The 25,703-nt window shown below is 34.9% G+C and overlaps 1 protein-coding gene across 1 annotated transcript in view; it reads left to right on the top strand.

Annotated features, from left to right (window-relative positions):
* Positions 1 to 25,703, top strand: part of Mip (Myoinhibiting peptide precursor) — a 434,384-nt gene that overhangs the window by 369,348 nt on the left and 39,333 nt on the right. The window contains exons 3-4 of the mRNA XM_069830320.1: positions 23,713 to 23,956; positions 25,327 to 25,440. Of these exons, the coding sequence (XP_069686421.1) occupies positions 23,713 to 23,956; positions 25,327 to 25,440 (358 nt within the window). The remainder of the gene's footprint in view (positions 1 to 23,712; positions 23,957 to 25,326; positions 25,441 to 25,703) is intronic.

The following is a 25,703-nucleotide window of genomic DNA, read 5'->3' as shown; positions in this document are numbered from 1 at the left end:
TTTGTCCTTATAGGCGTAATGTATAATGCCCGATTCGGTTTTAGTTATACAAATAATAATGCAGAGAAGAAATATGAAGATTTTTATGATAGGCTATATTAAAATCTTACCGATATATTATGAAATATGAACATCTCTTAGCGTTAACTGTATTCTACACATTGTTAACCGTGAATATCGTCCTTTCCATATCGCTAGTAGAAATGTTTAGAATATGAATATCGTCCTTTCCATATCGCTAGTAGAAATGGTTTAGAATATGAAATTTCATATCTTGCCTGTCTACTCATTACACACTTGATGAGGTACTTGAGATAGACAAGGTGTGGAATGCATAAAGTTGTAGTATTACCTTTTGCTTTGACTATAGAAGATACTTGAAGTAGAAGTATATACTTCGTTTTGTATGCATAAACCTGATACTACTACAACGAAGTATGTACTACGCGGCAATAGTATAACCTATCAAGAGTATTCTATTATATCGATTATTGACAGTACTTCGGGCTTATCCGCTAAGATTTGTTAGTATTCGCCTTCCATGTATTTAAGTTATGTAAATTTCTTGGTGGGAAAATTGATTCTTATCCTCAAAATCTGGTTAGTTTAACAAGAAAAGGGACAATTACTGTACGACGAAGTGGGAAGTGCGGAAGAGAGATAATGAGTACAATTGCTGTTTGTTAAACTATTAAAAGAATACCCACCATTATTAGGCCTAAACAAATCGCAAACTCCTGCAGCAAGAAGCGATGAAGAAAAAGCCATCCAGGCTATGAAAGTTAAGTCGGAAGTTTACAGCAAGAAAAAAATTGTCAAAAAGCAAATTATAAAGAAAATAAATAGCATGAAAAGTAAAGTAAAGTAAAAATCAGACATAAATCAGACAGGACCAAAATGTTAGTCATTAAATTTACACGTAACCTAAAGTATTGTAAGCACACGGAGTTTTTTCACGTAAATTAAATGTATTATAAATACATCAGAGAATAATTTTGTTAAAAGTATAGGCCTATTATTTAAAATAACAATAAAAAATCAACTGACAATTCCAGTTATCTAAAAATCAACATTTTGGTAGTCGATTACAAAAAATTATCATATAACATTCTTTATTTGTAAAACTTATACAATTTCTTATAATCACGTTCTCATTGTTTTCGTCTTTCCTTGTAGGTTTTTCTAGCACGAATTTGCATGAATTCTACCATATTAAACCGTACAAATGCTTGTGCTGAGCAGACTACGATTTTTCTTAGTTTACACTTAGAAGTAGAAGTATATACTTCTTGTTATGCATATAAATAGTGGTTTAAACTACAAATTCTAGCATAAGCTACACACTGCCTTCCAAATCAACTTTCTGCTACGCAGGAAAGAATTTACTATGGGTTTTTATACATAAAGACCGTAGTATTTATTATGAAAACCTTAGAAATAGCATTTACTTCAACTTTATGCAAACCAGCCAAGGTGCTTTATTTGCATTTCAAATAAACAAACGCACATTCTCCGATATTTCTTCTTTTCAGTTAACTGGTAAACTTTCCACCGTGAATTTTTCATCTAATTCCTTTTATCACCCACAAAATTGAAAACAAGAATTAGTAGCATCTCATTTGTTGCCAAACTAAGTACCTAATCCGTGTTTAGCATATTTTTGTTTCTCATGAATCAAAGTGGAAGGCTACCCAAATTTTATTTTAACATTACTCTAAAGCTCTATGAAGATGTAACAAAAAAACACTTAACTCTTTACGCTAGAATGAAGATAGAAGAAGTAAAAGTTCTAAAATTCTAAAAACAGTTTTTCCAATCATTTTTTATATACTCAAAATCCACCACACAATCACTTTAGATTATTTATTTTAACTGTAATCCTAGTACATGTAGTGACAATCTAAGAAAACAATGTCAAGAAAATCTGGCTACAAAAAGATGTAAGAGGCAGTATCTAAAGACTACAGAAACAAGGTTGAGAAGATTAGGCTGAAAATGCAATTCTAGGTGCAGTGTAATTATCTAAGATGTGTCATGTAATTAATTAAGTTGATGGGTAATTAATTAAGATGTTACGTAATTAAGTTGATATGTAATTAAGGTGATATGTAATTACTTAAGTTGGTAAAAGTTGCGTTTAATAGAATTACTTATAAGTTAGGTTTACTTTTGCTTATTGTTAGTTTTTATTTAGAGTCCCATGTTTATTGCATGTATTTACTTATAGTTAGAATTAAATTTACGTTTATTTTAATTTTTATTGCTGTAATTATTGTAAATTTTATTAATATTTATTTTAATGTTATTATTGTATATAATATATCACTGCCACGGGGTGTATACCCAATTTTAGTATACATACATACATACATACATACATACATACATACATACATACATACATACATAGTTACAAACGAAATATATAATGTTGTGTAGTCCACGAGGAGTAATGAATAAGGAATAAGTGAATTCAGAACAAGAGATGTCGGAATAAATTTTTTCTTGTCACCAGAACCGCTTTTTTTCCATTTCAAGTGTAGAGGGTTTGAAAAAAAATATACACAAAATTATGGAATAAAGTACTGATATTCAACATTATTTTGTATGGGAATTTTGATTAAAAAGTCGGAAAAACTATGTCATTGGTAAATCATCCAGTCAATTGAAATAGTTGATAAATATTTAATGTTTGTACTCCAATTCAAACGTTATTTAGTTGTCTCAAAAAGTTTTGCATGATCATACAATTAAATTAGCTATATCTGGTTAAATTGATCAAATCTGGTATTAAGTGTACATAAGTCACGACATTTAGCTGCCAGGATTGATCACTTATTGTTTGCTGAAGTGCACTGCAAACTCTGGAGATGGAACAAGTCAGGAGTTCTGAAACTTTGAATCTGTCATCTCAAAATGATATTCAAATATCATAAAACTACATGAAGTTTCATGTATAATTAATTCTTACAATGGTGTAAAAATATAATGTCAAAGAGAACAAAACATAAAAGAATGCAGCATTTGAGCAACCCCATAACTTAACCTGTGGCGATGCAACAATCCCACACGGCAACCTGTATTCTAGTTTAAATGAACCTTCATTATTCGAGGACAAAGCTACATGATTCCGAACTAACCAAATAAAAAATTTACACTCAACTGAAGCCACAGCCTCGGGTCCTGAGTTTTGCACCCTGCAAATAAAACAGAGTTCGAATACAGGAAATGGCACTGTGATGAAAGAGCTGCGACGCATCACTGTTCATATGTGTTTTAACGCGACACTACACTGCCATCTTACTGTTGCACCATCCATTTAAACCAGTGTTTACAAAGTAACGTTACACGACAAAATTTTATTTTTATACAGAAGTTATGCTTGTATTTATATTTATTGAAATTCAATATCAAAACAATGTATTTTTATCACATTTATTGTATATCTGAAGAAAAGAATGCACATTGCTATGATACTACTCCTATTTTCCTTCTATGTTCTACCATTTCTTCTCCCTACTTATCTTTATTTTCACTTATTTCCTCTTACTTTCCTCCCTTTCTTTATTTTCCTCCTTCGCTGTAGGCTTCGGACTTTTCTTCCCTTGTTCTTCCTCCTTTCTTCGTACTCTTCAACCTTCATTTCTTCCCTCTCTTACATTATTCCCTAGATCTATACCCAGATTGCTCGGCCTTATAGGCTTTGACGGTAACAACTTTAGTCAGGTTTACTATGCTGCCATCTAGTTGTTACAAAAGGAGTCACGTCATAACTTCCATTTGAATTGCATTAGCGACTGCACTGCCATCTCGTGTTCGTTTACGGAGGATGAGTGGCGATCCTGGTGATTGTCCTCTTCAAAGTGCTGCCAATTTTAACATAGGGATGAGCAGTCTGTTACATATATGATCTAGGATTATTCCTACCCCTATCTTCTATTTAATATTTTTTTTTCTTTTTCTGTACACTTCATTTTTTCTTTTAGCGCTTCTTTCTTACATAATTGTGCTCATCTTAGTAAGGGTGTTCGGCTTAAAATAAAGGACTTGTTTAATAATTATCCCCCTTCCTTATCATCGAAACCACACCTATATTAATTAATCATTTTTATTGTCATAAAACTTTCTATTAGTCCCTTTAAGCTCAATTGTAGCTTAGTCAACTGACGACTTCTCACAAAGAGTAGCGAAATTTGATTCTTCAAACGTTCTTATAAATGAAAAACAAAACAGATAGCCTACATCATTATTTTTCTACTCTGTGCTCATACCATATTACTAGAGAGCGGATTTATATGCACTAAATCTAGTGAATATATGTATGCATTTATGCAGTAGAAAGGTTGGAAATATGATCTAAAAATTGAGAAATAGACACCAAAAATAAATGTTGATCTTCAATGAAATTCACAATTTTCTCATAAATTTATTCAAGTAATAAAATTTGTAAGTCATACATTAACAACCTTACGCTTCTTTGCATAGGACTATGAAACTTTTTATAGAAATATGTGCAGACACATGAATTTAACATTTTTTAAGGAATTAGAAGAATCTGTTGGAATAAGTAATTGTTATTGACGTTTTTATCCCTAAAAATCTCGCAAAACTAAATTTTTACAAATTTTTTTCTTTACGTTGGAAATCGAAACCTATGACAGATACTGGTGTAAACATACGTATTTAACACTATCTGAAAGAATGAGCACAATCCATTGGAGTTTGTATATTTTATTAATGTTTATACAAATCTCATTTTTGTCTCCTACAACGAACGATTTTCCCATTTGTAAGTCATACACTAACAAACCTGCATTTCTTTGCATAGGACCACGAAACGCTTGATAGATATGTGTGCAGACACATAAATTTAATATTTTTAAGGAATTAGAAGAATCTGTTGGAATTTGTAATTGTCGTTTTCATACCTAAAAATCTCGCAAAACTATATTTTTACAAATTTTTTCTTTGCGTCGGAAATCGAAACCTATGATAGATACTGGTGTAAACACACGTATTTAACACTTTCTGAAAGAATTAGCACAATCCATTGGAATGTGCAGATTTTATTAACGTTTATACAAATCGCATTTTTGTCTCCTGAAACGAACGATTTCCCCATTTTTAAAGTAATGAACTAATGCTAAAACAGGAATGATATTGTTCTTTCATTAAAATTATTTGGTAATTAATTAAATTATAATTAGTTCTACTTACATAATTCTCATTAATTATGTGCTCATGTCATTCATGATTATATTCATTATATATCATTCACCAATCACTTCATGGTCATTGATCAATTGTTTTTGTTACAGTACACAAATAAATATTTCTCCAAATTTTCTGGCAAAAAAAAATATTAAACTTATTGCAAATAATGTAACAAAAATATTTATTACAGAGTTATATTTCTATTATAATTTAAAATATAATAAAGATTTATAATAAAATTAACTCACATTTTTATCACAGACTTGGCAGTGGCGCGGGTGCTCGTGTTAAGTCAAATTGTAAGGTATGCAAATTTCTCTCCTTTGATACTGAACAAAACCCATTTGTCAGGGTCACAAAATACGGAGCATTATAACTGCATCATGGATGGAAGCATCATTTAACCCATTTAACACAAGACAGAAGTAATGTGGAAGGTTCAAATCTTTGCTTATCAAGCTTTAGCCAATTCATACTTAACCTCCTTTACACGAACACCCACGGGGTGCTCGTGTAAAGGGGGTTAAGTATGAATTGGCTATAATAGAATAAGTACAGATTTGGACCCTCCACGATTATTTCTTTCTTGTGTTAAAGGGGTTAAGTCATTCTTCTTTCCATGATGCAGTTATAATGCTCCGTATTTTGTGACCCTGACAAAGGGGTTTTGTTCAGTACCAAAGGAGAGAAGTTTACATATCTTACAATTTGACTTAACCCCCTTTACACGAGCACCCGCGAATTTTCCCATCCGTTGATAATGTAGGATTCCCTTCAATCCACTATTTAAACAAATATGTTTTGCTACGTTTTTCCTTTGGCATTTAGTCTGTTCATTCATACTTACAAAAATTAATGGCAATGATCAAGAAACTGGCAAGAATTTAAACATTGAAGTTAAAAGGCAAGTTCCGACCATCAATGAACTGTCCATTGTTGGAAGCACGTTCTTGGTGCTTTCCCTTACGGCATCAATTTTGCTTACTGACTTGTAAAGATTTATAAATGCTGCTACCTGACCCACGCGGGGCATTGTCACTACGGCGTTGTTACATACACAAAGAAATGTCGGCTTGGGTGTCTAAACATATTGAATTGTCTTGAAACTTAAACTTGTGTTTGCAGTTTTACTAAATGTTATTCTCACAGTTATGGATGGAACAATTTTAAAATTTCAACGATCACGATTGATTGCCGTTGCGTTGGAGCAGAGGGTTTAAAAAAATGAACAGTGAATATTTAAATATAGGTTTGAGAAGTAATTTATTAGTACTTTCTTCGGGTAAAAAGTGTAATATACGCATCCACATGCAAATATTTGAGAAATATGCACTAACCCCCTGAATATGCACTATAAAACTTTCCCCGTTGATTCCCCATAGCATGAAACACATTGCTTTCATACATGCATATCTTTAACATTTAAGGAATAAAACATGCAAATATGCCAAAATCCGCCCTCTACATATTACCTATTTATTTCTTATTTTATTTATTTACATAACACTCTTTGGTACTATAAACGGTGTTATTAATCATGTCAAATACAATTTTATTAGTAATCGTTAGAGTTAAAATTCGTGTATGACATAAAAGACTTTCTAATGAGCCAGCTAGTGACAGCATTTCTAAATTCATCACTGCTTAGTAAAAAAATATTTGGGTACTTCATTAGATACTTTAATTACCATTATTTCAAATTTTTCTCTGGCTTTTGTCAGTCGAGATCTTAGTAGATTAAACATATTTAATTTCCTAGTATTATGATCATGATAATCTATCCTAAAATGTAAATTAAAATCTTGTATCGCAGAAGTTATTGTAAAGAATGTGAACCAAAACTGCTGCTCATAGTTGATTCTTTCTATGACCTAATTTTGTACATTTCGCCATACATGTCAAGAATTTTATTTCAGCTATTTATTCCACTTAATCTTCCCGTTGTTAAACAGAGGCAAACCAGATGGGATATTTGTAAATGGTATAAAAGAAACTTAAACAAATTTTATCTTGTGATGAACATTTTGTATTTCGCTCCAAACCTATAAATGATACCTTCTCACAGGTAGAATCTGTATGTTCGAGATGTTGAAAAAACTAAATCTCGATTCAAGATTTCTGTTATTGAAATAGATATAGAATTTCGAATAAAGCATAGGAAAAAATCTGCAGATTGAGGTTATCTTTCTACAAAAATCTAAATTATGGAGTATGAAAACCTGAGGTTTTGAAATAAACTCATAATACCGTTCGCAAACGCTACTGCACTTAAATTTTTGTATGAACACCTACAACTGCCTAGTTATCGATAATTTAAGGATAGTTTTAATATATTACCATTCATTCATTCATTCATTCATTGTTCTGCCTAGAGCAAGTCTTCCACTGCAAACCCAGCATTCTCCAATCTTTTCTATTTTCTGTCTTCCTCTTTGTCTCCTCATATGATCCATATTGGGGCTGCACCAGGAGATCTAATATTAAAATCATACAGAACTTTTAAAGTAAAGTGCTGCGAGGAATTGTTAATGCGCCATGGTACATTAGGAATGACAACATTTATAGAGACTTGAAAATGGATAAGGTCAGTGAAGAAATAAGAAATGTGGCAGTGAAGCATGAAAAGAGACTTCATGGCCATCAAAACGTGACTGTGCTTCATATTCTAGACAACAGTAACGTAGTAAGAAGACTCAAAAGATAAAACCTGAAACTGCCTACTGAAGGATGCACTGGAAGGAATGGTGAACGGAAGAATTCGGAGCATATGGGTCATATGCGGAGACAAGAGGAAGGTAAAAGATAGGAAAGACTGGAGAAAGTTGGGTTTGCAGTGAAACACCTGTCCTTGGGCAGAACACTGTGAATAAATGAATGAGAACAATATGAGGAGCTTTTTAAAGCAATAAATTCAATATGCAAAGTTTGTGGGTTGTGCCATTTTTGCGCTGAGCATCTCAATTGTAACAGTAAAAAAATATCCTCGTCAGTAGCAATGACTGACGAAGTGAATTGAGGTACAGTGGAACTCCACAAATAGACACTCACTCCCGTATACTTGACGATACAAGGTAAGTCAACGCACCCTGTCCCGTGCTGCACAGGGCTAACCAGTTGAACCAGTGCAGTAGTGTGCAGATACTCGTACACGTTGGCAGCATGGCAGGGAACAAAAAAGGTGTACTTGTGTTGAAGTAGAAGTTACAACTATTGGAACGGTTTGAAAAAGATAAATCAATAAGAGCCATCCCTCAAGAATTTGGCATTTCGATCAGAACAGTACATGGGATAAAACAAAATTAATCTAATTACGAGGCATTCTGTAATGATTATAAGAAGCTTTGTTATTATCAGTTGATTGTAGGATGAAAACATAGCTTATATTGTGCAATTTCCTAAATTTAATCAATAAGGATGATTTATGTTTTCTGTTGAAGGATATATACCATTTTAAAATAATTTAATGCACAAACACAACTATTACATGAAATGCTCAATAAATTTTGTAGCTTTATTCTCTTCAGCTCTAATCAACAATAACAACAATCCAGGTTGCCAGGCGACTATAGAAAAGAAAAGATGCGAAAACAAATGAATGTGGTATATAAACAATTGAATGCTCTTTCATATAAGTATAAAAATATAGGGGTGCCATTTGAAATTTCAAAGTGGGAGTGACTGGGGGTGGGAGGTGAAATCTAAAATGCAATTAAGCCTTGTTTTAGACTTCCTCCTCAGTATCTAAATTTACGTGTGTGTTTTTTTTTGTTTAAATTTAATTAAATTTAATTAACTAGTTATTTTGAGTGGGAAGTTTCGAAATGAAAGCCCTGTATGTAGATACATTTAGACAGTTTTTCCTCCAGAAGTTTATTTTATGTTTCAGAAGTATCACGTATGTATTATACTTAATCACGGATTTGTTTTGTTATATTTTCTGCTTATACTACAATATAATTACTGAAAAGTATGTACGTTAATTATTTATGTTTCGGTCCGCACACCATAAAAAAACATTGTACAGCCCTTATGTTTACCAATGTCTGTATATCAGTAGAACTAGAAATATTGTAGCTATAAAGAGAATACAAACACGGAAACAAGATTATTGGTAGACTCATATTTTATGACTCCCAAGTAGAGAGAGAGATATCGGACATCCACCACTGGGTAGGATGAAATCTCGTGATGTACAAATGTGACTAGATGGATGAAAAAATACATTCTGACAAAAAGGTTTAAGTCACTGTTAATGACAGAACTATTTAAAGAAAGCTATTAGCGTTGACAAAAGCAATATTTCCGGGTACCATTAACAACACATCTGTCGCCAGCAAAACATGCTACATTTTGCAAGACATTTCGAGGAAGAAATGTTGACTGCTTTCCACTGGGAATCTGTTAAAAACGTATTTGTTGTAAATCCTACAACTATCGGCTTCTTTGGTCAATAAAACTGACGGAGGTTGTCGGTTTACACGTTACAAATTTGATGATGTCTTTCGTACAGCTTGCTTCTCGCACAAATGACTCAAATATTGACCTAAACACTTGCCAGACAATTTGTGTTCAGCTAACGGAGCAGGGAAAGGAGTGGTATCGGAATTCTCGACATAGCACTAGTTGTTACTCTCGCACTTCTCAATCGATAATCGATGCTGTCACATGTTTTGATACAGCACTTTGCAGTGGCGGATTAAGGAAATTCAATCAACACGTACTAATGGATCCTAGTTGAAGATTCGTTTATATCAGTCAGATATACATTTTCACACATTTAACGAGATTGGACAAGACTAGATTTGATGTGAGTGGTAAATCTCACATAATGTTAGGATCTTGGTTTTCATGCGCCGTTGAATAACTATCACTATAATTCCTTCTCTTCAACATTATTATCAAATCATGTTTTCTGTAAACTAATTCAGAACCTTCTATCATAATATCCACAATTTCTGTACAATTATTCAGGCCCTTTGAAATAATATGGTCTACACCAGTCACTTCCAACCGGCCAAACAATGACGTCGAAATGTTTTCCCATAACAAAGACTTGATTACGTTGGTAGGTTTCTCCTTCTTCGTAAATAATATAATTTTAATGCTTTATATTCCTTAAATTTTAAGACAAGAACTAATTTAATTGAAAACATTATTCGAATAAATTGATTAACCCTTAATTAGTGCGTGAAGCACGTGAACACAGGTAGTCGCATGGGGGTTGTTTTGACCCCCAAAGAAAATAGAAAAAATTAAGACCCTTAATGACTTTTTGCTTTCGAGGGAAATATCCAGTCCGATCCAAAATAGTTTTAAATGATGAAATTATCGAACAAGTACAGAGTTTCAAATATTTAGGATGTCACATATCTTATAATTGGGAAAACGATATAAAACAAAAAAATTACAAATTTCAAAGCATGTGTGAGACGATTAAAAGAACATTACAAACAAAAACAACAAAAGAAACGAAACTAAAGTTCTATAAAGTAATGCCAGTTCCCATCGTGACATATGAATCAGAAAATTGGGCCATGAATAGATCAGACAAAAAATTATTAGAAACGTCAGAGATGAAGTTCCTCAGATACGTTGCTGGATGTACTCTAAAGACCATATTCCTAGTGAAACAATAAGACAAGAACTCAACATTTTTAATTTAAATGAAAAAATACAAAGTTACAAACAAAAATGGTATGAACATATTTTAAGAATGGATTCTTCTAACCTAACTAAACAAGCATTATTATACCAGCCACAAGGTCACAGAGATGTGGGACGTCCAAGAAGACGATGGGAAGACGAATTCTGAGAGGGGAACGGACCGATGGCCTACCATGATGAAGAAGAAGAAGAAGAAGAAGAAGAAGAGTGACTTTTTGTAATTCACTTTACTCATAGTATTACTTTATAAGTGTGTTAGACATTTCTACTCTAAAAAGCCATAAAAATTTCAATGGAATTAAACAGATAATAACACAATTGCAAATCCTGCAAAATGTTGATGGATGTTAATCGAAACACATGAATTTACATTGCATAAATTATTGAGCTAGTATCGTTCAAATTAGGTCATCAAGACTTAATAAAATTCAAGATTAATAACCATTGTGGAGGAATTCACACATATTCGTCTTTCCCTATCTTCTAGATCTAGACACTCAACGCATACGCGTTTAATATGGCTTTTACATATAATTTTCCTGGATGCGACACAAAAATTGCTTGTTTTATTGTCTTTGTTTCTCGGAAAAAACACTACATCTTGCACGTCGGAGATTCTCCTCTATTTCTTTCGTCTGTGGGGGGGTTGATTTTAGGAATTGTAGCAGCACTAGCTCGAAGACGTCTTAGAACATCCTGACATCTTTTTATCATTTCAATACCGGTACCATTTATATCACCTTCTCAATTTTATCACAAAAAAAGATGTTACGATAAAACATAATACAATTCATTTTCACACTGAGCCTTATTTTATTCCTATTTGTATTACATGATGAAATTATGAAGAAAAATATTTCTTTATTTATTAGTTCATAGTAGAAGAGGAAGAGTGTATAAAAATTAACATGGGATATCTGAATCTAAACATGGAAGATAAACTTACATCGAATAATGAACCCACGCTGATACTTTTTTCATGCAGTTTATATTATGTAGCGAATAAACAAGCACGTTATTCGTCGATGGTTATGACAGATGAGTAAGCATTTGAGGGATGCCACATGCATTGACAGTGTCTGTAAAATGATATATTACGACAGACAGGAATTAACGCTTTAAAAAACGAACACGAATCGCAGAGAGCCACAGTGTATTTTGTAAATACGTTAAGCAGTGACCAATTCGCAATATTTATGCAACGATTTCTATATTTGAAAAAAGAAAAATAATTACGCTTCCATTACAGATTTTGGATAGATTGAAAATAAATATTTCACTCAACATTATTTATAAGTCTGAAAAAATGTGGCTGTAGCAACATTGTCGTCTTCCCTTTCGGCCAACGAAATCATCTCATAAATCTAATGATCATAATGATGTAAGATTTAGATTTTAGAGCAAGACTGCAGAGAAACAGACCTACATTTTGATAAATATAATATATTTCACAACCTTATTTTAATAATAGTTGAAACTTACAATAATTACACAAAAGTATTGACAAATTTAGTTTTCGTTTCCATTTTACTGTCTTTTAATCTGTTTTATTGTAATGTAATGGCCAACAACAGATATGTAGTTTGGCATAATACTGACTCAAAGTTATTTTTGTATATTTTCTTTCATAGGGTATAAGTAAATGGATAATGTTTGACAAATTCTAGTTTATTTTATCAATTTTATTTTATTTTAAGCAATAATTTTATTCAACTACAATGTACAACAGAAACGTGGTTTGGTATAACTCTGACCAAAAATAATGAACCATTTTATTACAATTTGTTTTATTGAATTTTAATACGACAATAGATTTGTTCTTATGTTAAACCGAGGCATTTTTATTTTCGAATTAAAATTACATTTAAATTTGATAATAGTATTATCCCAGAATCTTATATAATCAAACTGCAATCATCAGAATGACGCTAAGGAAAATTACGGAAGGTCGTCTGTGATGATGGTTGACCTCCCACTGCGCTCCTCGTCATGCACATTTTCGCATCCTGTTGAAAATTGTCTACAGCAGCAACGCACCATCTGTTTGCTCATGACGTTAGGCCCATAGATCTGGCACAGCTGACGATAAATTTCAATCGGCATTATGCCCTGTGCATTCAAAAACTTTATCACTGATCGCACTTCACACGCGGCGGGAGCTGAAATAGGAGCGTCCAACTTCAACCAATGCAACGAAGCTACTGAGAGCACTCGGGACGTTCCGCTAGCGCATGCGCCATGCCAGAACATTACTCTATCACGTACACGCAGTCGTTCCACGCAACATATGGTATGCTAGCTGTGGGACGAGTGGGAAAGTTACTTTATGGACGCGCGTATGTATGTATTTTTTTAGTTGGTTATTTAACGACGCTGTATCAACTACTAGGTTATTTAGCGTCGATGGAATTGGTGATAGCGAGATGATATTTGGCGAGATGAGGCCGAGGATCCGCCACAGATTACCTTGCATTCACATTACGGTTGGGGAAAACCTCGGAAAAAACCCAACCAGGTAATCAGCCCAAGCGGGGATCGAACCCGTGCCCGGACGCAACTTCCGACCGGCAGGCAAACGCCTTAACCGACTGAGCCACGCCGGTGGCTTGTATGTATGTATGTATTTATTTATTTATTTATTTATTTATTTATTTATTTATTTATTTATTTATTTATTTATTTATTTATTTCGGATTTAAGGCTAGAATCACGGCTACAGACTGTATCTGAACTTCTGTGCACTTCACTGTCATCGTTATACAAGTTCGTCTGAAATCAAATTCAAGTACCGACGAAGGTAGGCGCGTACGGTTCAGTTGACGTAGTTTGTTTTGTCACTGAATTGGAAATTCAATTGTGGAGCGGACATGGAAACGAAATTGTAATCCCCGTGTAATGACACTTATGAAAAATACAAGCAGGCATCAATACGCAACAGTACGCGGAAAATCGTTCGCTTCTGTCAACTGTGTTGTTTGCAAGGAGGTTCGTGTGGGTGAACACGGCCAACACGAACCGCGGGGCTGATTTTCATACGCGAAGGGAGCGCACCGCATCGCATCGCATCGCCATGATCAGTCAGCAAGAAATTTCAATCACTAATTCAACTCTTAAACCTTCAACAAAATCAAAGTACCACAATTTTCCTACTTACGCTAATAATATCTGACAGAGGGGACTGTAACAATTACAGTAGAATTAATCTATTAAACATCAGGTAAAATATAGATTCCACAATAATAAATAGACGTTTAAAAGGACACCATACACATACAGTTTCGCATTCCGACCTGCCTGATGAGTTGAAGCTTAAAAGGCCTGACGCTTGTGGATTGCCGAACTGGCAATCATTTGAATTCTTGGGACTGTGGGAATTACCTCAGCTCTACCTGCAGATCACGGCACCTCATAGGGGGAACTCACGTGTATGGGATAAAAGACTGGCAGATAAAGTTTTCATTGACTTCGGATGTTTGGGCGAGTTTACTGGGGTGACTCACACAGTGCAAGGACTTGGATCCCTTCTCTTGAGACGACAGCGGCGTCCCAGTCGATGTGCAGGCTTTTAACATCTTTGGCGATCCTGTCCTGTTACTAAGCGTCATGCTTCTTCCCCTTCATGTAGCAGCTATTAGATTATGTTGGCTTTCTTCTTCAAAATTCTCTGTGGAAAGGCGAAACTTTGAGTGAGATGAGTTCACATATTCAGTTGTTCTCAGGGCCAAATTCCCCTGCAAGGACGAGTTTTCGCCTGCCTTTTCAATATTTCTCCTCCCATTTCCTCTATTGACATTTCTGCATCCAGTTCAGTCTCCAAGTGCACAATGAACTATCCTGATGCCATGGCGATGTGGTCGAGAGATATTTTTGACGTAATTTATACAGAAATTCACAAATCAACTTCCACTGCGGAAAGTACAGTATGTAGTAAACACTATCACAACTGTGATTTAAAGGGTGTAACTTTTCCTGTTCAATTACTCTCTTCTTCACACTTTGCGGTATATCCGTTCTTTCTTTTTTTAGGATGCATGTAATAGTTCCATAAGCAAGCAAATCAATAAACGATTCCATTTTCCCCAAGAACACTGTCGGTAAGAGTGCAAAGAGGACTGAATATCATATAATCTGAAATGTCGATCTGATCATATGTGATGTGATCCACGACCGGGAATTCAAAGTAACGTTAAAATTGCTCGTCTTAATCCCTGCATATAACGGTTGAGGGAAAATGATGTTTTAAGATTTGATAGTGTATGGAAATCCGGGCTCTAGTACTGATGTAAGGATGATTTTCGCGAAGTTGGTAGTAGTGATGTGATTTTAATAATGATTTATGGGGATCTTGAAGAAATTAGCGTGGATTGGAAAGAGAGGAAGCTATTCTGTAACCTTTACATAAAACAACGAGTACAATTCAGAATAGGAGAAGAAATGACAAAGGGAAGTGGAATTGGGAGAGGGGCAGGACAAGAATGCCCTTTATCACTTTCTCTTCTCAACTTATACTTCGAGGTTTTAGTGAAGAACTGTTTTGAGAACATGTTAGGGGTGATAGTAGGAGGAAGAAGAACAAAGTGCATAAGATTTGTTGATGACATTGCGTTGTTAGCAGAAAAGGAGACGATATTAAGAGATAGGCTACTGAAGATAAATGATGGCTGTGAGCAGTAGGGGATGAAAATAAATGCAAACAAGACGAAACCCATGGTTATCGGAAGAAAAATAAAGAATGTAAGCTTGCGATTTGGAAATGAGGCAGTGAAACAAGTGGACAACTTCAAATACTTGTAGTGTGCTATAAGTAGTAACATGAGCTGCTGCCAGGATTTCAAAATGAGAATAACAAGGCAAGGGAAGCTTTTAATAGAAAAAGGAGCATCTTATGCGAACCTCTGAAAAATAACTAAGGAAGAGATTAGTGCAGTGCTTTGTGTGGAGTATGGCATTATATAGAGCAGAAACATGGACATTACGAAGTAAAGAGAAACATTTTAAATGTGGATAAGGTACTCACTTAACTTTAACCCTTGCTTTCTCTTTTTTCAATAAATGGCGCTTGGCCCACTATGGCTCTGAACCCTTCAACTGTCCCCCACCCCCTTTGAATCCATTGAGGTTTCAATCACAATCTTCGAAGTGAAATTTTGATACAGTAGATTCATGTACTAGTTGAATGGAATGTTGGACAGAGTCGCATGCAATCTATTTAAACTCAAAACTGTACCGGCAAGTTGTCAACAATAAGATCCCTGCGATCTACCGTCCTTTACAGACTCCGTCATTGCAATTGACTCTCTCTGGAATGAACACTGCACGTGCCAATTGATTGGCAGTCATTCGCACCAGCTGTATGTGGACGACGGCCTTCGAAAAACACTGAACACGCCTGGAAATAATCCCATCCGCATGTCATTAACTTATTGAGTAATGCGAACTCCGCATGGTAGATGTAACACTATCCGCCACATCCACCCCTCGACAAGTCTGATAATTAGAGCAATGTCCCCGGCAGGCTGCATTACGAAAGCGAAGTTTTTGCTGTGCTATTAGATAGACGAGCCTTCTAGTGTTGTCGCATGTCCAAGTACAGCCTGTTCTAAATTAGCTGCCTAAAATATACCATTCCAGTAACCCCATAATGAAAGAAACATAAACAGAAGCAGTTTTTTAAACAGGCGACAAAAATGTATGAAAGAAAGCATTCTATAAACGAAAGCAAAGGAAACATCGATCCTAAAAATTCTCGTATTATAAATATTTGTTAATTTAATTTTTTTCACCCATGGAAACTATATGAGCGAGTGTCACCACCAAGGTGACACATACTATCTCATTTCAGGTTTTATATGTTTCATAACATTGCTGTTCCTTTATCGTGTTTCAAAATGGTATTAATGTTTATGGTCTATTTTCTTCAAAATATTGTACGCAGAGCATACAGGCTATTCCATCTCAAATCGACCGAAATATAGAGAAAATTGACCTTGCAATTTTAAAATACAATGAACCTTTTTCTGTCCGTTGACAACTGTGATACAATGCTTTGTGCAAAGTTTGAGGCATCAGAACTTCATAGTGTTTAAATTAAAAATATTTAAATTTATCGTATTTTTATAAAATTAGCAAATTTAAACTGTTGTGGCTCCGAAACTCTTTCACTCAATGATCAAAATAATGGTTTATTTTCATGCTGATAAATTAAAGTTTTTATTGACATGTAAACAGTTTTTCTTACTTTTTATGGAAATGGAGAAATTTAGATTTTTCTTCATTAAGACGCCTTTGACCACGAAAAAATAGTTTTAAAATATATGGTTAGATTCCGCATTGAAAGTACAAATAAACGCATATTTTTTACTGGTGAACCGTTGATAAGAAAGTATTGAAAGTATCAAATAAAGAAAATAAATAGTATGCACGTGAAGTAACCAGCTGACTGTGAGGCGGGAGCTAGCCGCGATAAGCAAGGCCAGGAGATAAACACGTGATGTTTCGTCTAGTAGCGCATGGCTGGGCTAGCTGTATCACAAGTTTTCATAAACACAGGAGTAAAATGACGCCCAACGCTCGCTTATCTTCAGCTCTCGGCCAGTGCGTGTGTTCAAGTCTAGGCGTGTGAAAATAATCTATTTAATACCCTTGAAATTTATTGCCGACCCACTAGCAAACAATGCCGAATCCCTCTTAATAATGCAAGGTTTTTTCTCAATATTTTTTACATTTTAACTAATGGCCAAAAAGCCTAAAAGTAAGTAAAATCAGATTATCTGTCTCTCTGTATACAATAAAAATAAGTATTACCTACTTCTTATCATAACCTACCAATTGTCAGCTTCAAAATGAGCTCTCGTTCAATGTTCTGCAGTAAAATGGTTCCAGAGTTCTGAGCGCTGAAAGAGGCTTGTTTTTTTATATAGAATACGCTAAATTTGTCGCTCAATAGTACGAAAACCGTTTGACTTTCGATACTATATTTATGAAAATGTACTGTCCTCAGCACCTTGTACAAAAAGGGAAAAAATTAGAGTATTAAAAAATGCGAGGTTTTTTACTGATCGATTTCATATGGAATAGCCCATACCCAAATGTAATTATTTCAAGTGCATCCAAATAAGACGATAAATTTTACATTTTCGTTTTTTTGGGTTGCAGAGGAAAGCCAACCTCTACGATACCAAAGGCAATATATTTTACTTTATTGATTAATTATATGGCTGAAGTAGACACAATATAATATTAACTCTTAATAAATTTATATGACATAGCTATTCTTATGTTATTATTATTATATATTATTATTATTATTATTATTATTATTATTATTATTATTATTATTATAGTTATAGTTACAAATACTGGAATTGAAAGTTATAATTCTTAAAATATGTTAGACCTTATTTCAGTGGTCCATTCTGGCTTCAAGAATAGATTCTAGTTGGGAAAGTTCTTTGAAAATGAAGCTAGAGACCGACGTCCCACGAGGTTACAAGATTAAGTATTATTGGTGTTTTTAATTAGATGACGCGAGTGCATCTAGCAAGCGAATGTTGGGCAGAAAAAAAAAACATGGACCATTTTAACAATTACACTAATATTTACAATTTTGAACTATTTACACTATGTAGACCACGCTCTTTTCACTGTTTACCCTGTCATAAAGAATGCATGTTTATTATGCAACAGAATGTTAACACAGGAACAGCCGTTATAGGAAATAATACCGCACTTCAAAGAAATGGACTCGAAATGAACTTTCAAAAGTCATATTCAAATGATATATGCAAATCATCGACATATTTTCTATGTGGAAAAGACAAAGTGAATTGAATTAAATTGAAGTTATTGGCCGTAATTCTGTAAATCACATTAGTATTGTAAATATTTAAATGCCGAATTACACAAACGGATCGAAAGAGCATGTTCTCCTACTCAACGTTCAATTTTTATGACAATACGAATTGGCTATTTGCGTGCGGTATAATTAGTATTCACACAAAACTTAATTGGAGCTTTGTCATTGCAGCCACGTTTAAAAGACTTCTGTAGTGCCAAATTTCATTTGCATTCAAGTGTCATTCATAACTCACAGCAAAATATATACCTTGATTCCCAAACAAATGCCTTCCAAAGCTCATGTGTTTTCAATCAATAACAGCTCAATACTAATTATACGTAAACTCCTACGTTTCTCGTCGTTACGTCACAATCCAATCTGTGCAGGCGGCCGCCATTGTAAGAGTTCACTTTTGTTATCTGTCGTTTTATCAAATGTCAGAATAGTTCGCCGTGCTACATAGGTATTGTTTCAAAACAACCTCCAAGTTTTTAAATGCCTGTCATACTTCATTCTTGTAGGATATCAATAAATGTCTTAACATAGATTCTTGCATTTGTATGTACGAGTAAACATGTGAATGTGTGTTCATTGATGCAAATGGGCTATTCCATCTCAAATCGACCGAATTACAGAGAAAATTTACCTTGCAATTTTTAAATACAATGAAACTTTTTCTGTCCGTTGACAACTGAGATACAATGCTTTGTGCAAAGTTTGAGGCATCAGAACTTCATAGTGTTTAAATTAAACATATTTAAATGTATCGTATTTTCATAAAATTAGTAACTTTAAACTGTTGTGGCTCCGAAACCCTTTCACCCAATGATCAAAATCATGGTTTATTTTGATGCTGATAAATTAAAGTTTATAATGACATGTAAACAGTTTTTTTTTTTTTTTTTTTTTACTTTTTATGGAAATGGAGAAATTTAGATTTTTCTTCATTAAGACGCCTTTGACCACGAAAAAATATTTTTAAAATATATGGTTAGATTCCGCATTGAAAGCACAAATGAACATATATTTTTTACTGGTGCAGCGTTAATAAGAAAGTATTGAAAATATCAAATAAAGAAAATAAATAGTACGCGCGTGAAGTAACCAGCTGACTGTGAGACGGGATTTAGCCCAGACAAGCAAGGGCAGGAGACAAACACGTGATGTTTCGTCTAGTAGCACATAGCTGGGCTAGCTTTATCACAAGTTTTCATAAACACAGGAGTAAAATGACGACTAAAGCTCGCTTATCTTCAGCTCTCGGTCAGTGCTTTCTGTACTGGGCCGTTCAAGTCCAGGCGTGTGAAAATAATCTATTTAATACCCTCGAAACTTATTACCGAGTCACTAAGCAAACAATGCCTAATCCTTCTTAATAATGCAAGTTTTTTTCTCAATTTTTTTCACATTTTTACAAATGGGTAAAAAGCCTAAAAGTAAGTAAAATCAGATTATCTGTCTCTCTGTATACAATAAAAATAAGGATTACCTACTTCTTATCATAACCTATCAAATGTCAGCTTCAAAATGAGCTCCCGTTCAATGTTCTGCAGTAAATGGTTCCAGAGTTCAGAACGCTGAGAGAAGCTTGTTTTCATAAAATACGCTAAATTTGTCGCTCAATAGTACGAAAACCGTTTGACTTTCGATAGTATATTTTTGAAAATGCACTGTCCTCAGCACCTAGTATAAATAGGGAAAAAATTAGAGTATTAAAAATGCGAGGTTTTTTACTGATCGATTTCATATGGAATAGCCCATAATATGTGAATGCAGGTACATTTTGAATTGATTTACGTAAATTTCGGGAGAGTACGCTGGTCATTTTACAGTCCTAAACCGGCTAAATACACCGTGTCCCGCTTAGAGGGATCGAGAAATAAATGCTCACCATTTAAAATCAGATGAAGATATGGTTTTGATTTACATCTGACAAGAATCAGAAACTGTCCAAGTTTATGCACCAATGGTTTAAAAACAGTTGCATGTCCATGCGCCCGCGCACTAACGTTTATCGTGAAAACAAACCTGGCGCCATTCAGTAGAACATTCCGTCATTGGACCATTCTCCTTCATCGAGGCCACAATCAAAGCGTATGTGTATTGGGACATGTGCAAAACTTCTGTTGTTAATCGACTCCCCCAGGATCGGTTTTTCAATAACTAGAACACTTACCTGGCCACCTAGGTCACCAGACTTAACGGCCATTGACCTTTTTTCTGGGACTTTATGACGAATTTTGTGTATCAACGTGGTACAGTTGACACTTTGGATAAAAACTGAAACAACGCATTATAAATGCAGCCGCGCTAATCACTCCACAAATGTTATGGAACACTTGGCAGAAGGTTGAGTATGTTTTAGATGTCTTGAGGGTAGTTCGAGGCTTATACATCGAGTTGCACTGACCGTTCTACGAAACTCGGAGAGTTTTTACATCAAGTTGTACAAAAAGTTATGTTATAAAACCATTATTTATACTTTAAATTAGCACTTATTTCTCGATCCCTCTAAGCGGGACACGGTGTATATTTAGGTTCGCTGCATAATCAAATTTCGAGGAGACAATCCTACTCGACCCTGGACCAGCTCCTCCGTGTCAGCCGGCGTTTGAGGAATGCTATGGAACGATAATGTGATAGGACTGGGCGTAAAGCTGTTGATGCCTAATATATATGGGAAAACGGGAGAATCCCGAGAAAAACCCCAACTATAACTTTGTGCGCCACAAGTTTCTCAGGTCAGATTGGGTCTCGAACCCGGATCGTCTGCCTAACAGGCCGAAAAAGATGGGTGAAGATAGTCAGTGTTGCTTCAGTTACAGTTTGTGCTTGAAAAGGAAGACATACTTTCATCAGGTCCAAATTGGGCGCAAGAACACAACTCCCATCCATTGAGAAGGCAGGTTTTCCACGAAGACAAAAATGAGAGTACAGGTAAATATAGAATAAACAAGCAACAAAAACAAATAGTAGTAGGTTTAAGTGGGTGGGTGAAGCTCGTTACCGGCCATCTTCCCGTGATGAGTTCTAGGTTGATGCAACCTGTAACATATTTGTAACTTTTATTTTGCATTCTTACCATATCTTGGAACTTAAAAACAATACTCCTTTTATTTTATCTGTCAATAATAACAAATCATACCAGTATGTATCAAAGAAATGAACTGCAAACATACTTATGTCAGAAAATTTAAGATAACCTAAATGAAACCATCTGCGACTCGATTATTTTCATTTTACGGGGTCAAAATTTATTCTGCGAAATGCCGTCACTATTTACAACTTTTGTGAACCATTTAATTTTTAATTTCGGGGAAAATAAGGGCTTCTTTCAATACATTCTACAGATGATAGTAAGAAGCATATGTCGACATAAGCCGTTACTATCGACAAAACTTTAGATAATAAGTCTTGAGGAAAATTGATTATTTTACAATGCTAGTCTTATGACTTGTATTCTTGTATTCCACGCATACATAAATCCGTAATACCAAACAAAATACCTTATAAGTCACTAGGAATTGTAAAAAGAAAAATATACAGCGCCTTCAACTTAAGACGCACCCCAAGCACCGGCAGCAGGCCGTACTCTCAAGCGGTAACACCCAGCGGCGTTGAACTGCTAAGTGGCCTGGCATGCATTCTTTCTACCCCAATTTAGAGTTAGTTTGTCTTCTGTAAAATCAATTGAATGGTGTTTATTTTCTTACCTTAAGACATGAGATGTTCAAAATGACCTCCACCAGCTTCAATACAACACGAAGAAGATGCTGAAATACGCGATCCAATTCTTGCCTTGAAATGCTGGAGATCAAGGCCCGAATATTTTCTTGAAGTTCCTCTAATGTGTGAGGATTGTTCACATACACTTTGTTTTAACATACCCCACCCGCGGGCCTATCTGCCCGCGCACCTTCCTGCCGCCGCACAACACCGCTGGGTATTCCCGCTATTCAGACCGGCCTATCGCCCGCCCGCCTGCAGTGATCAGGGTTGCGTCTTAAGTTGAAGGCTCTGTGTGTATATATACCCAGGGTGATTCAAAACCTCTGCGACAAACTCTGAGGGGTGATAGATCTAACAATAAGGAACCCTTTTTGTTAAACAACCTATGTCTTTTGACGCATCGTTTCGAAGTTACCATTGAAAATGTTTTTGCGCTGGCGTATGTCAATGTATGCGAATGTTTGTACCCCTGTTTGTTTGTTGAGATGTTTGTAAGAGACGAAAAGGGTTGTTGTTGTTTGTTTACGTTTAATGTTCAATACCTTTTCCTTTCAGTTCACAGTCTAATTATCAATTGAGAATGGATGTCTATGCTTTTCCCGAGTTAGCCAACATGGTAATGTGTTATGGGGAGGCTCGCGGAAACGGAAGAAGAGGTCTCCACATGTACAGTACTAACAATAGTTTCAAAACAGAAATCACCCTCACCACAAAATATTTGCTGGACTTTATCAGCGCCTTCGAGACGATGGGTCTCTTCATCCCTGACGCATTGGTGAAAGACCGCGTAGACATCCATTCTCAATTATCTATTACTTAAGCTCCTATGACCGTGCATCAAATAATTATGAAAATAAAAAGAACTAAAGAGTTTACTGTATACACTAAACTTTAGACCTCCTGCGGCTCGGTAGAAAATCTAAATAAAGAAATCTTTCTTTTTTCTGTATGCAGTAGAGACTACAAGGTAACTTTTTTATAGCCTAACGTTTTGAATACCTGAAAAAAATTTCTACAGTATATATCCTATTGTCTGAGTCATAAAGGAAACTTAGGTGGTACATTGAGAATTTGAACTATCGTTGAGCAATATGTTGCTCTAGAAAGTTTAAGAAGAGAAACTGTCTTTATTATTATTATTATTATTATTATTATTATTATTATTATTATTATTATTATGATCATGATCATCATCATCATCATCATCTAAATACTTGCAATTTCACTTAGTTTATGATTATACTATATAAGATGTCCATTTGTTTCAGGGCGGATGGGGCAAGCGGGCGTGGGACGAACTGAGGCCAATGTGGGGCAAGCGAGCTTGGGACAAATTCCATGGAGCGTGGGGCAAGAGGGACACGGACCTGGATTTCGATAGCAACAGCTTCGATGATGACATGGCGGCCGAGGAACTGGCGGAAGACGAAGATGGAGAGGAGATGAAGAGAGCCTGGAGCTCGCTCAAGGGAGGCTGGGGCAAACGGGCAGCGGACTGGGCTAACTTTAGAGGTTAGTAGGCTACCATGTGTCCAGTGAGGATTTCACAATCTGAGTGAAAGGGTTGTCACAATGTCTATGTCGATACTAATATTATTTACTTATTTGTTTATTTCTTTGGTAATTAATAAAAGGTACTTATAATATATTAACCTTGTATTGTAAATATCAATGTTTTAACGTTAGGAAAAAGATAGCATCACGAGGCTAACATATTTTAATTATGTTGTACGCGTGTCGTCACAGTTCAGTTTCTTTATCAGGCTATGAATTACTTTACTGTTCATAGTTTGTTTTCTTAAATTGTTGTTATTCGAAACACATGCATTGATAAATAATTTAGTGATCATCTAAATGATCGGGTATATACCCATTTACAGAGTGAATAAATATATACATGAGGAGATCAACGTTTTGGCTTCTAGTTTTCACACGAAATGTATTCCTTATAATCTAAAATGTAAGAAACTTGATTACATTTATACATTGCGCTGTCTACGTGAGAGTCGATAGTGTTCTGTTACTTGACACGAATATTATATTGTGCATCAGAGAGATAATGGGGTAAAATTGCAGCCCCTAACGCATAATCAGCTTTCATATCCTAGATATATAAATATGATTAAATACGATTGGCATTAAGTCGAGTACCTTGACAACAAACCACAAAGTCGTCACTCCTGTAGAATTCTATTTTCACGTTGATGTACAGAACTACTCTAAAGCTGACTGAGAGAAACTTACTTTTCTAAAATGTTCGTGACGCAAAGTTTCACTGTGTTTTGAGCATTTTTGCAACGATTTCCACTACTGTGATTAGTACAGTGAGTAATATCAAGTATGCTTACATTTCCATATCATTTCTTCAGGGACTATCTACAGTCAATTTCGTGACTTATGTATCTGTTACTTCATTTTCTTCACATATTATTCAAGCAGATTCTGAAAGTACGGCATGCAGCTAGATGGAATTTATCGCCCGATATGTTTGGCACATAGCATTGTTTGCATTAGCTGTTACAGCTCTAGATTGAAGAATTTAAAAAAAATCATATCTCGAAAACTAGACTTTCTCCGGTTATAGAAATTTGTAGGGAGGTTTCTTATTTCAAATGGGAACGTAGGGGGGAACAATTGTTTTGAAAATCCATCATCAGTAAGGTGAGCCTTCCTTTTAAGATAGTAGTTACAATGTATATAAATTTGAATTGATTTTCGCCAAAATAAAATAATTGCAGAGAAACAAAAAGACCGGGAAAAAGAGGAATGAAATAAAATTCAAGCATTGAAAATGAAGTACTATTGAAAAGAAGTACTAATTACAACATTTGAATATTTCATAGCCTGACCACATTGTCCTAACATAGGATATGCTTGTACAGGTTCCTGGGGAAAGCGAGACCCTGGCTGGAACAACCTGAAAGGTCTATGGGGAAAACGAGGTGACACCAACTGGAACAGACTATCTGCTGCATGGGGAAAGAGGTCAATTGGAGGTAAGTTCTACACATTATCGTCTGATTATCAGAGAACGTCAATTTAGATCTAATAATGGAATTTCCTCCTTTGTTTATATTGAATCAGACGAACAGAAATAAAAATATAAATCCTTACTTATTTTAAATTAATTACCACAATTTTATTAACTCTGGTAGGTATTCTATTAATCTCGTGAAACGAATACGTCACCAAACTGACAGTTATGCGTGGTGTTGCTTGTGATTTAATGCAGTTTTGCCAGTTTAAACCATACAAGAAC

This window comes from Periplaneta americana, chromosome 1, assembly GCF_040183065.1.
Source record: "Periplaneta americana isolate PAMFEO1 chromosome 1, P.americana_PAMFEO1_priV1, whole genome shotgun sequence".
Classification (NCBI taxonomy): Eukaryota; Metazoa; Arthropoda; class Insecta; order Blattodea; family Blattidae; genus Periplaneta; species Periplaneta americana.
This window is presented reverse-complemented; position numbering and strand designations above follow the sequence as displayed.